The sequence below is a fragment of the Rhinolophus sinicus genome, chromosome 4, assembly GCF_057876585.1.
Source record: "Rhinolophus sinicus isolate RSI-liver-muscle chromosome 4, RSI-T2T, whole genome shotgun sequence".
Lineage (NCBI taxonomy): Eukaryota > Metazoa > Chordata > Mammalia > Chiroptera > Rhinolophidae > Rhinolophus > Rhinolophus sinicus.
Genome location: NC_142504.1, coordinates 71,037,989 through 71,051,794, shown reverse-complemented (window position 1 = coordinate 71,051,794; position 13,806 = coordinate 71,037,989). Strand labels below are relative to the sequence as shown.

Below are 13,806 nucleotides of genomic sequence, written 5' to 3'. Positions count from 1 at the left end.
TGAAAGTGTTTCTCCTCCTATATAAATTATTTCCCAACGGCTTTAAAATTTACATCAGTAACTTTCCAAGCATCTTAGTTTTAGATTACAGTTATGGTGCAGAGTGAGGTGTCTGACATCAAACTGACATGAGCTCAAATCTTTGCTATTCAAGTCTGTGACACACCAGGCAAGTTTCGTATTTTAATCCCAACTTCCTCCTAGTAAAATGGGGAAAATAGCCCTAACTGTATCAGGTAATAGATACCATATGATTTTACAATGTCTGACATATACAGAGCTAAAAATACCCATAATAATCATAATATATTGATATTAACATATTACATAATTATTACTATGATTTTCCCTAACTACACACCGATAAATAATAGGATAGGCCATATCTAAACATCCTAAATTCCTACTTAGCACCTAGTCAGTCAGACACTCAAAAACATGGTGCCTGGTCAATAAATAGTTAATAAACGAGGTAATAAAGGTTGAATAAAGCAGCTTTTATAACAATTGTTATTTACATAATATACTATGGTTAAACAAAACTGAACAATGTATAGCATGTTATGAACTAACATATAATACTATTAAAACAATTTAAAATGTTAAAATCAAGTGATCAATATTTTCCTCCAGATTTGAATCCATTTTTTTTTTTTTTTTTGCATTATAAAAAAGTTCCTCAGAAATTCATATGTAATTACATTCTATGGTATGGTGAGCTAAATTGATCTCATAGATAATTTTATATTCTGCCCCTTCTTATTTGACCATTCTGAAAATACGAAAGAAAAAACAACATTGGCCAACAGCTTTATAGTTTGAAATGATTAAGCCTTTCTACACTGGGGTTCACTCTTGAGAAAGGTTGGAACTAATTAAGCCACCACAACATGTGAAAAATGTAAGCAGTGACGAAAAAATATTTAAAAAGAATTACAGTCATTAGTGATTTTACAAAATGAAAGTCACAGAACTGGACTGTATGTTACAAAGTCATCCAGTTTAGCTGCCAAACGTGCTTGAAGCTTAGAGAATGAAACAGGCCATGTAAACAAATGACATTTTTTTTTAACTGAATGACCTACATATGAGTTCTCTAGCTCAGCTTGAACTAGAGTGCATAGCTCTTAACACTTGGCGTTAAGAGATGACATTGAACAGATGGCCAAATATGAAGCCTTGTGTCAGGAGAGCTGCCATGGCTAACTACGGCTATAGAGGAGGGCTGAGAAGACTGCGGCAGCCAGAGCTGGTTCATGGTCTGAAAGGTTTGCAATAACAAGGAGAGTCACATACTGGGAAGCTCCAGTCCTGCGATCACTAGCTTGCAACGAGTACTGCTGTGATTTGTTTTGCCGATGTAATGCAGACATGCCCAAGTTTAACATTAATTCTCATGCACTGATTACAACAAGATGTATACCCTGGATTAGGCACAAGATCTGTGTGGTTTGCTACACATAAGTTTAGTTATTTAGAATTCAGAAAAGCACAAAATGGCAATCTTTTTGCTTTATGATAGCTTGATGATTAACTCCATTGCTAAAGGAAAAATATATGTCCAGGTTGGAAACAACCATTATCATAAATTGTCTTTGTAGATAAAATTGTGTTCTTAACTGTTATATGTTCTAATCCTACATTATTTGATAATATTGCCACTGTGAGAAATAGTGCTATTAAAGCCTAAGATTTAAACTAGTTTTCTCTTAAAATATTTTTCACACACACACACACACACACACACACACACACACACACACACACCCCCAAGGGTGCCAAAAAATGTGTACAAGTGGGCACTTTGGTTAACATTGTTCAAACAGTAGTTCGCCATAATCAGAAGTGTCTGGACGCTGATGGTAACCACTTTGAGCAACTCTTGTAATTGCACAGGTCAAATGTGACTTGTATTTATCTTTTGTTATCGGTATATATTGAGTATTACAATTTTAATAGTTTTTTCCTTCCTTAAAATGTATTTTTTTGTATATTTGGAGCTAAGCCATACATGACCCAAGGTCTTGGAAAAGGGCTCTTAGGCAATATGAATTGAAAAGCTTAAATTTTTATTTCAAACATCTGTGAAACCATTCCCATTTTTTCCCTTCTGCTGCAAAGAAATGGTCCTAATACCACTAAATATAGATACTTACACACCCTTGCAATACTATATACTCACAGGTGTAGCTTACGTGCTTTCTAGCTGAACACAGAACTGAAATGACTTCCTCTCCTTTTAATAGTGTTGCTTTGACTTTGTAAAAAAAACTTTTAATGCTAGGAGTACTGGGCTTGTCTCCTGCCACAAAACCCTCTTTTGTGGGAAGAGAAGAGCTGTAGGGACACAGGAGAGGTGCGGGCAGGAGGGCAGGGGACAGCAAGGCGCCTCTGTTGGCAGCTCCTGTTCTTTTTCCCTGGCTCTGTTGGAAGCCTGTAAAGGGAAACTGCTGGGCTGTTCATACAGCTTTGGAGTGGTGGGAAAGGAGAGCAATTAAGAGGAAAAACTGCTGGCTAGAACGTCAACTCACTCAATGACTCAGATGAGGGACAGGAGACAGACAGGTGGCATGCCTTCACGGAAGGATGCTGAAGGCTCAAGTCCTTTCCCTACTAAACACTTGTCTGGCTGAGAGTCACAGAGGCCCATCCAACTTCCCTGGCCTTTCCAGACTGTCTAAATGTGTGTGGGTTTTTTGGCTCATGCTGGGTTTGAAAGAATTCATCCAATGTATGCATTGGCATTGCTAGTACTGATGAAATTTCAGCCCATTTTTACAATGTGCAGTCTCATAAAGTGAGTCTTTTCCTGACTGTTTGAAAACTGTTGTTTTCAATGGCAGTTCTTTCTGGTCCTACCAATGACTGATGTCGCATGGTTATTTTAAACTGCTTCCACCTTCTTTCTGACCCGACACACCCATGGGATCTGGCTCACCTCTATGAGTAACAATGACAATCTGGCAATGACAACAGCAGACTGTAGTGGGGACATTTCAGAATCTCCAAGGAGGAGAGGCATTTACAATTTTGTAAAGCTACCCATATGGTGACGACACATCCCCTATGGCAGTGTTCTCTCCCATCTTGCCTCAGATAAAGTAGCTTTATCTAGAGCACAGTACCACTATGTATCATGCTATCAGGATACATTAAGTCCTCACTTAACGTTGTGGATAGGTTCTGCAACTTTAAGTGAAAGGACGTGTAACAAAACCAGTTTTAGTATAGACTAATTGATGTAAACAAGAGTTAAGTTCCTACAGCACCTCATTGATGTTATAATGAAAAGATGTTGAACAAAATAACGTTATATGAGGACCTGCTGTACTTTCTGGTAACACTCCATAAATCTAGTTGAAAGCTATGTATCTGTCTTATGTGTAACTTCATTAAATGGTAACTGGCAGAACCTTTAACTTAACCCTGATTTTTCACATAGCTAATGGGTTATTTAGAATGGACTTCTGGCTGTATCCTTCACCACCCATGTAACTGAGTGAGTAGCAGAATGATTCAGGGCTGGGCTCACACTGCTACATCCACATGGTGTTGTGCCTAACCCTGGGGCCGGGTTGTACTCCCCAACACACAAAACCCTCTTCACAGATTGGCACAGACAATAAATGAGGCTCTGAAAGTAGGACCACTATCGCAGCAGGCGTCTAACACTGTTGCGGACCAAAGCCCCGACCACGACAGGGAAGTGTGTTCTATGCCGAGGTACACACCTCTTCCTCTGAACTGTCACTCGGGTCATTGTCTAGTGAGGCACTCAAGGAGGCCGCCTTGGGCTCCAGGTAGCAGAGGCACATAGCCAGAGGGAAGGAGAGAGTGAGGGCATATGGCACTGAGAAGGAGGCGGAGAGCAGAAAGAAAAAGATGAAGAGGAAACAGGGCACGAGGGAGGGTGAGCGAATAGGGAGATAATGCTGCAAGCTCTGCGGGAGGAAGTTGGTTTCAGACAGGTTGGGAAAAGAGAGGTACCCATCGTCATCTAGAAGAGAAGGGAATGACTCAGGGAGCTGCAAGGAGAAGGAGAACAGGGTGGTCCCTTTGCCAGTTTGCTGTTTGTAGCTAAAAGCGACATCTTGGTCCCCTAGGTACGGCTTCCCTTTGCCCTCAGAGTCCACAGAGGGCTCTCCATGCATGTGCACAGTGTCTTTAGGTGGCTCGAAGCCTGGAGGTTGGTGGTCATTCTCCTTACACCTCCTACGGAGTTCTGTGGGAGATGCCAGGGGACAATGGTCTGATGCAGGGGGCAGGGGGCATGAATCAGTGCCAAGCCCAGGTGACTGATGTGAAAGAGACAGAGAGAGACAGAAAGCAGCAAACAGAGGTGCAAAAGGACAAAAAGAAAACTGCAATTAGTTAATTTTCTTATAGGTATCAATATAAAATTGTAAAACAAGAATTTTAGCACTAGGGTTGTTCATGAACTTTAAAGTACTCAAGCTGCATGCCAACACTGCCACGAATGGCTACCATTTTCTCATTATAGTTGAATCTAGAGTGGGCTCTTTAAAAAGTCAGAACAGAAGATATTTGTGGGCAATTGCAAAGTCTACATGTTTCACATAATCAAAAAAATGTTGTATAGATAAACAGCTCTAGAAAGTTTTAGGGTTCTGAGAGCAAACATAACTGATAACTTAAAATTAAGACTTTCAATAACTTCTTCTGATCTCCAGCTAACAGATGTTACTACAGTTTGGTTGGATTGAAAAAAAAATGGGTTTCCAAATTAAGAAGTTTCTGGCCCCACTCCTATCTGGTAAGCAGCTCCAATTGGGGAATCCAACAATTAGCATTTTAGAAAGTCTGACTCTCCACAAAAAAATTGAGGTTCCTTTGATAATTCCTATTGTGGCTTATTTATCCATGATATAAATGGAACTTAAACTCTAGCAAGTGGTTTCAACAAGCTAACAAGCAAAAATAATGTGTTTTCTTATAATATGGCTTATATATACTTACTTTGTATTATTCACCGTCCATAAATAAGAGAAAGATACAATTTCCCAGCCTTGCTTTTTTTCTTTTTTTAGTAGATAAATTATATTTTTAACTGCCCTGGTTTGAGTCATTAAGAGAAGGATAAAGGCAGGTATCCCCACAAACGTGCTTCCCAGTGAGCTCAGGCTTCTGCAGGGCAAGTGAGGCTCCTCACATTCTCTCTGGCCCTGGCAGTCTCAGTGAGCACAGCCAGTTTCCTCTGTAGGGGACAGAGGGCTGGTGAGCAAGGAGGGGAAGAAGAAAAAAGAGCAAGCCTCAAACAGGACCTGTGCACAGCACTGAAGCTGCTATAGCCCAGGGAGGTCAAGACGAGGTCTCAATTAACTTGAAGATAATTAGACTTCCACTGCTCTCTGGACACTGTGTGTGCATGTGTGCATGCGTGTGTGTGTGTGTGTGTGTGTGTGTGTGTGTGTGTACACACTTAAGTTCACTTAGTGACCTGATAGCATGGAAATTATCCAGCCTGCTTTGTGGCGGTTATCCAATCCTGACTTGGTAACTATAGAGACAAAGGGTAAGAAAACACACAAAATTATATTATGAATATAGGAGAACTTAGAAGTGTCCCTTTTTAGTATTATACAAGTATGTCTTTTCCTAATACTCACATGTGACATTAAACATTGTGTTTTAAACCAGACCCTGCACAAATCTCATTCAACTGAGAATAATGTAGAAGCTACAATTCGACTTCTGCATGCAGACAATTGTTCCTGCAGTGGCAGAGGGCCAGGCACCTGAAGTGATCATAGCCGGGAAATACGCCTCCTCTCAAAGGAATAGGGAACCAGCTGTTTAATAACTATTTTTAGTAATACATTTTCATTTTGTTTAAAAAATGAATGCCTTCCATGTTCTTTTTTGAAGATGAAGAATAAAATTAAGGTTTAATCTTCCATGCTGTATATTAATGTGGTTTTTTAAAAGACAGCTTTGCCCTGTGGAGGATGAAGACAGTCATCTACCTCCTTCAGCACTTTGTCTTGGCCATAGACTTTTGGAAGCACTTTTGGATCAAAGTGCTGGCTTCTCAGAGACTCAGACTATGCGAGTCTTAATTTTCTTTGTCTTTTTCTTTTCCCATGGTGTAAATGGTACAAAGCAACGATCGCTTAGTGCTACATGTTCTATAAACAAATTGCTTATCTTTTAAAATAAAATAAAGTGAGAGTGCCTGGATCTAGTTTTGGAGGAAACTAAAAGTCATATGCTTTTATGTGTCACTTAATCATATTCACACACCCATGAGACTCATATGATTTTCAAGAAATCACGGAACACATTTGTTGTTCAGGTATGTTACCTTCTTTTCATGTCCTATTTAAAACCTATCTTCACTTAATTGAAAGGCAGAGTATAAGAACATAATTCACAGTAAAGCACATTTTAACAGCACAAGTGATCCAAATATTCTTGCTGTCATTTCCTATCATGCTTTTATTTTTCTGTCTGACAAATAATTTTACCCTAAAAAAAGTCATGGACTGGGTCATTTGGAATATTCTAACATAACTACAATAATGATATGTTTGTTGATCTACCCATTTAGCTGTCACTATTAAATTCTTGTCAAAAAGAGCATTTTTCTATAGTGTCCCAGGTGGTGAGTCTCTGCCATATAAATCTATATTTGAATAGCCGAAGTGCAAAAGAACATTTTGGAATCAAATTTAAGCAAGTTTTAGCATAGCCTGTAAGTGATATAGCATTTTTATTCTGCTATTTCCTTTCACTCTGTATCATGTACATTGCAGGAGCCACTCTGTTTTTCCGTATTATTATGTGTAAAGCTCCCAATGTGTTTTCTTCTCTGACTTTTAGGGAGCTGCTCTGTTACATACAAAATCCCTAACCAGAAGCAGGTTGTCTATGTGCTTTTTGACTTTTATTTTCTAAAAAGTTGCTTTATAGTGTTGGATCACCAGAAATAAACATACAGTTTAAAAATGAATTGAATTTTAGGTGAAATGAAGTTACAAAATTTAATGAAAAAAAAAAACCCATTGGAGAAACTGCTGCCAAATTCACTTTCCATCTTCCCTTGCCACCTTCTGCCTTAATACTGCTTTCCAAAACACGCCCACTCACTACTTTGATGATTAGATTATAATCCTAAAACTGAGAGAGGAAACGGTGTATGAACACACAGGCTATGGTCACTCAGTTACTTGCAGTCAGAAGAATGGCAATGTAATCATACTGTATATGTGAAAAAATATACAGTAGTTGGGTAGGAGAATGGGGCCAGAAACAAAGAAAACAGCTTTAGTGACAGCCCTGAAATGTGAGCCCAAACAGAAAAGTGTAATATGCCATTAAACATATTTTTAAGAAATACAGATAGGACAGCTGTTGAAAGTCTTATGTAGCACATCAGTTGTTAAAATAAAAATGCTCAAAAAGTTAAAAAGGAATCTTTCAGAGGAAAAATGCTGACAAAGGAAATAATTTTGACAGTATGAATGTAACTAATGCTGCAATATGAATTAGCCTAAATCTTAACACATTCCTGGCTTACACCCTCAGTGTTATTTAGTAGTTCTCAATAGTTTGAGCAAGCTCTAGGAAGCAGCCTGGGAGCTGTACCTTTCCCTCGTGCCGTATCGCTGCAACAGCAGTGGCTTCCTCTGCTTTTTTCCGTCTGTCTTCTTCCTCGTCACGCTCTTCCTCGGCTTTTTTCTCCGGAGTCACAGTAGTGATCAAGTTGGTCTGAGAGATGCCCTTTGTTGTGGCGTACTGGCCAGTGCCAACCTCTGCAGCAGACACAGAATCCTTCATGTATATTTCATGGTTTTCATTCACTGATGCTAAAAGCAAATACAATTGAAAAAATAAAGTCTGAAATAGTTAAGTCAGCAGACAGATGAACACCAATAGTCCCATTATGGAAAAATTACCCCTACAAAATACCAGGTTCGTGTTCAAAAGACAAGTCAGCACTGCAGGTACCTTCATCTAAGCACTACTATAAACTCAACTTTCTGTATCATCTACACCAGCATGTTTTAAAATGATTTAAATGCTCTTCTGTTGAAGCCACCAGAATAATTTTCATCCATTCTCAGGCTCTACAGTGAGGATGTTTGTCAGGGTGGATATGAGTTTAAGGATGGAAGGCTGAGCTGCACCCGAGCCTTAACAGAGTAATTGGCTGGGCACCAGCACCAGAAACTTAGCGGCAATTTCCACAACTGACAATATTTCCAGTAGACAACTGATCTACTACACTTGACTTTAAACATATCTTTAAAAGTGCCACTCACCAAGGAGCACTGAAATTATTTTTTAAATTATTATTAATAATGGTTTAAAAGTTTCCTGCAATATAAAAGCCACATACAGAACATTGAAAATTAACCATCTTGGTTGAAATTATAAAATTCAGATGGCAACTCCATTCAACTTAAGTGTAGAAATGTTTTAACTGCTGCTGCACTTTAAAAAGATACGCATACATATATACCATGATATGCACACATTCATTTTTCTCTAATATTTTGGGAAAATAAGACACATATTGCTAATGAAATTCATGCAAAGGCAAGGCATGCAAACGTAAGAGATACAAGATACAACTTTTCATCCCAGTTAAAATGTCTTAGTGAAAGAGACGCCTGATTCGGTTAAATTTTTAAAATCCGGTACTCATCATTTTGGGTTTTAGATATCACAATATTTATTTAAGTTTATAATTGCTGCTTTTCAAATACACAGTAGCTAATCACAGGCAAAATATAATCTGCTTTCATATTTTAGGAAGTTTAAAAAGTGTAAGAAAAGATTCTAAAATCCTTTTGATAGCAAACCATTTCACTAAAATACTTTCACTAAGATATTTTACATCTTGTTACATTGATGAAAAAGCTTATATAAGATATAGTTTCCTAATGGGCCAGTTAGGCTGTTCTATATTAGATGCAACTTGCAAAAAGCAGTTTATATTCCAACATGCAGCCACAGCCCCCAGATCAGAAGCACAAAAAACATACTAGAATTGGCAGGACTGCAAAAAGTGAGAGACAACACATACTAACATCACTTTTGGGCAGGGAGGAAGAGACAGCATGGTATTAGCACGTTTATTTCACATTGTCTTCTGTCTTCTCAGCAATTGTTATCACACAAAAGGTCATGAGGAAAACAACATTTACTACAAATGTGTTCCCTTGGGTACATATCACTGAACAAAGTGAGTGGTATTCGGGGAAAAGGTGTGATTCTACAAAAGTTCCTCCAACACTGACATACAGAATACAAACACAGTTTAAAGAGATTTTCTGAAGGACGAAGAAGAGTGAGACAACGCTGAAACAAAAGCTTCAATGTTAACATGGATATTTCAATACCTTAATTCAACTTGAAACAGTCTTAATACACATTTTATTCCAAAAGTTTGGCTCTAAGCTAGATATTCCTAAAACGGAAAACTCTTAGAAGATACAGAATGGTAACAACCACCTAGGCCAGCTGACAAAAGTCTATAATGATAGTTATCAATATAATTTTTGAGATAATTATAATTACATCTATAAGAGTGCTTTGACATATGTCTTACTCAGTCTTTGCAACAACCCTGGCAGTGGTGGCCTTACTCCCACTTTACAGATGATGACTGTAACCCAGACAGGAAAGTTTAAACCATTCGCCAACTGCTATCTAGCTGGAAGGCCTGGACTCCAGCCTGGATTTATCTATACCAGGGTGAACGTTCTTTCTACTTCACTAGTAACATATATAATAGAACACTACTAACACAACGTTTGCTTCTTCTATAAACTGTTTATAACATCTTCCATTAGGAAAACACAATCTTTTTCATCAAGGGATTCAGGGAGTAAGTACGTTGCCCCACCAACCACACTAGGGTATGGTGAAGGGAAGGGAGAACTGAGACTCTGGCAAGTGATGGAAAAAAGGTACGGAGGAAGGTGTTCTCAGGCACTTGTAACTTTTCTTTATTTCTGTTTATGCTTTTGCTTATTATTATTATTATTTTTTTAAATTAAATTTATTGGGGTGACAATTGTTAGTAAAATTACATAGATTTCAGGTGTACAATTCTGTATTACATCATCTATAAATCTCATTGTGTGTTCATCACCCAGAGTCAGTTCTCCTTCCATCACCATATATTCGATCCCCCTTACCCTCATCTCCCACCCCCCACCCCCCACCCCCCTTACCCTCTGGCAACCACTAAACTATTGTCTGTGTCTATGAGTTTCTGTTTCTCGTTTGTTTGTCTTTTGCTTATTATTAAAATCATATACAAGCTGGTAACTCCTAACTCTTTATGTACACAGAATAGGTCTTCCATAACACAACTGATTTCTGGGTGCTCTGAATCAGAAGACAGGTCTGACCATGGCTCGGTTCCTAAGTTAAGTATGAGTATTACTACAGCTTTCATGTCTTGTAACAGAGAGCACATCTGCATGTAACTATAGATACAATATAAAACTGCCACACAAAAGTAAAACCGGCTGAAAACTCATGATTATGTCGTTCCTCAAACATGTTATTTAAGTGATTCTCTCCCCGTTTTACTTACACATTTGACTTAACAGAACATTTATATAGCAATGCTTTCCCATTCCATCTGGCATATAATTAATATTAACCAGCAGGATTTAACTTGGAGCCCTTTGTTCTGTTATTTGAATGTCATCCTTTCTATCAGCTATTATTCATTGACTGATAAGAGTCACATTTTATTCATAAATTTTTTTAGAAACAGAGATAAATTTAACTTACCGTTTTCTTTCCGAAACAAATCGTCTAAGACAATCCTGACAATCATTTAATCTGCTGGCAAGGGAACCAAATTACTTATAGGGAACGTGACTACTGTATTTAGAATGAGAGCATCTTTCTCCAAATTCAGGGTATCAGCTTAAAAAAGATATGTTCTTCATCCCTCAGTACCATTCTTTTATGTAATTTTATATAAATCTACAATAACAGACATTAGACTCACAAAGGCACTTTTTTTTTAGGGCGCGGGGTTAAAACTTGCCGTTCAGCCACAGACCAACAAGTGTTTTTCACTGCATACTATCCAAGAGGATCTATGTTTATCAAAATCTCATGATGGTTTCCTCCTACTGGGTAGCCACTGGGGATTACTAAGGACCAGTAAATGATGCCTACCTCCATCCAAGCTGCGAGACATGGTGTAACGTTTGCTGGACGAGCGTTCAAAGTATGGGGCTGGGCGATCTATCAACGCACTGGCTCTTCTTGTTTGGGCTTGTGTTCTGCCACTATAACGAAACTTGGAACCCAAGGTAAGAAATTTCTTTGGTGGTGCTTCTGGCATCAACAGTCTAAAGATATTAAAGAAAAAACACCAGATAGGCTATTAAATCAAATATTAAGAAATCTAACTTTTTACTCGTTCTGAAAGGTAAAGTGCTTTGTGTACTAAAGGATTAATACCCAATATGCAATAAATGAATCTTATTTTGTAAGAAAAAAGTCAATTCGCACAGTATATATCAAGGAGGGTTACAGAGAGGCTCTAAGTAAAATGGGTTGGGATGGACTACTGAACTTTAACATCCCATGCAGCTATAGAGGCTCTGGTTCTATAAACCCAAACAGCAATTAAATAGGCCATGGGAGTGAAGAACAGTGATAATTTGTTATCATGTAGACACAAATCTGACGGCCCGAGTACTGTATGTGAGCAAAGGAGTCCAGGGTTTTGAGAAATTACTGAAATAATAAACAATGGACAGGCCATACTATAAAAATAATAAAAAGACATTAAATATAATTTTAAAAAGGGGGTGATGGGGGCAGATTAAGTATAAGACAAATTAAGGAAAATTCCTCAAATTTAGTCAGTTCTTTTAGGATCTCTTACCAAGAAATCTCATGGCAATGAACATAAAGGACTAGAAAGGATACACTTTCACATTCTTTTTCCCCCCAATCTTTTTCAGCATGTGATTCCAATCCTTCTGATTCTTCCTTAGGAATACAACCAAAATGATCTCTACCTACCTGAAAAATGTATGGTGTTCAACGCATACTTTCCATAAGCGCTTTGCAGCTCGATGGTTTGGCAGCTTGAAGCCAATGGTACTTTCAAATTGTTCAAACTAAATTTAAAAAACACATTGAAGAGCTAAGTTTGGAATCATAAATAACAGAAAAGCAAATAATTTATAAAATCATAATACCACCCACAAATTTTTCCTTTACTCACTAAATCAATTGCTATATGCAGAATTTATGCTATACAAAGTCATTATTAAAAAGAAGAAACCTCCTTGTATCTGTCTCCTTTAAAATGTTGCACATACAGGGGCGGCCGGATGGCTCAGTTGGTTAGAGCACAAGCTCTCAACAACAGCTCTCAACAGGAGCTGCGCCCCCAACCCCCCCCCACCCCCCACAGCTAGATTGAAGACAATGAGCTGCTGCTGAGCTTCTGGAGGGGTGGCCAGATGGTTCAGTTGGTTAGAGCTCAACAAAAAGCGCGAGCTTTCAACAACAAGGTTGCTGGTTCAACTCCCACATGGGATGGTGGGCTGCACTCCCTGCAATTAAAACGGCAACAGGACTTGGAACTGAGCTGCGCCCTCCACAGTTAGATTGAAGTCTAACAACTTGGAGCTAACGGGCCCTGGAAAAGTATACTGTTCCCCAATATTCCCCAATAAAACCTTTTAAAAAATGCTGCAGGTATAGACAACAACATTATGCATATAGTAAATGTCTTATGTACCAGTATTGATCTTATGAAAACTAAATGCAAAAAAAGATATTGGATTCTTTCTAGAGACCAATTTGTCCTGATCTCATTTTTAAGCCTAATTATATCATGGTTTCTCCATGACATCATGACATCAACTGGAAGGTAGAGAAATGAACAAAAGGTTTATAGTCTGTAGCATTCTCAGGATGACATTTTCTCCTACTATCTGGTTTAGAAATATGTATATATCATAGGCATTTGATGACTTGCTATCAGATATTACTGATGTTATTTGTGCATTCTAATGTGAATTATTATGTCAAATGCTAACATCTCTTGATATTATACATAAGATCAGATATTAGAAAAATACACTTTCATATTTTTCAGCATGTATGGTTCAGATGATACTCTATCAGCCATTTGATTTTTCAAGGTGAAATATCTGATTTCCTGAGTAATATATTTTAATATTATTGCAGATTCTCATTAATTTTTTTATTTTTTGAAGACAGTATGCATCCGGCCACCAGAGGGCAATCATCGTAAACAGTGAAGGCTTTCCAAACGAACACAAAACCACCAGACTATTGATAGAATCAATAGCAAAAAAAATTGATGTGGCAAAGAACCAAGAGGAGGGATCCTCTGCATGGCATGTGAGATATACTTATGCTTGACCTCTATTTCTTGATTGTTGAGAGGGGCTGGGTGGGGGGAGACTGGGAAATACATCACAGGTTGCTTTAGCTGCAACTGCCTTTCCCAATTTCTTACTCACTGCGGATGTTCATGTGCAGTGATGGTCATAAAAATTGCTACTGTGCAACAGACCTACTCAATCGACAAGCCATCCTCCCTTTATTCATCCTGCATCTAATATGTCCCACACACCATGCTAAGGCCAGGGGCTTTAAAAAAGAGTCAATTCGCTCCTGCTGCAAGAAGCCAGGAAGATTCTTTCAAGGATGATAATGGCCCCTGCACTTTTTAAATGTTTATCTATCTCGCTGTGTTTTGTATCCATTACTTTCAACCTCTTCAGAGCATTCCTGTAGCAACAATTTCTTTTCACTCATTCT

General features: G+C 38.2%; 1 protein-coding gene across 28 annotated transcripts in view; it reads right to left on the bottom strand.

Moving 5' to 3' along the window:
* EPB41L3 (erythrocyte membrane protein band 4.1 like 3) overlaps positions 1 to 13,806 on the bottom strand; it is a 237,916-nt gene that overhangs the window by 22,020 nt on the left and 202,090 nt on the right. For 11 of the 28 annotated variants that reach the window (XM_074340302.2, XM_074340320.2, XM_074340318.2 and 8 more), the window contains 3 exons: positions 12,028 to 12,125; positions 11,170 to 11,345; positions 7,606 to 7,826 (listed from right to left, as the gene is read on the bottom strand). In XM_074340302.2, the coding sequence (XP_074196403.2) occupies positions 7,606 to 7,826; positions 11,170 to 11,345; positions 12,028 to 12,125 (495 nt within the window). Of the gene's footprint in view, positions 1 to 3,731; positions 4,296 to 7,605; positions 7,827 to 11,169; positions 11,346 to 12,027; positions 12,126 to 13,806 lie in introns of all 28 variants that reach the window. The other 17 variants (XM_019755720.3, XM_019755724.3, XM_074340303.2 and 14 more) reach the window with 3 other exon arrangements.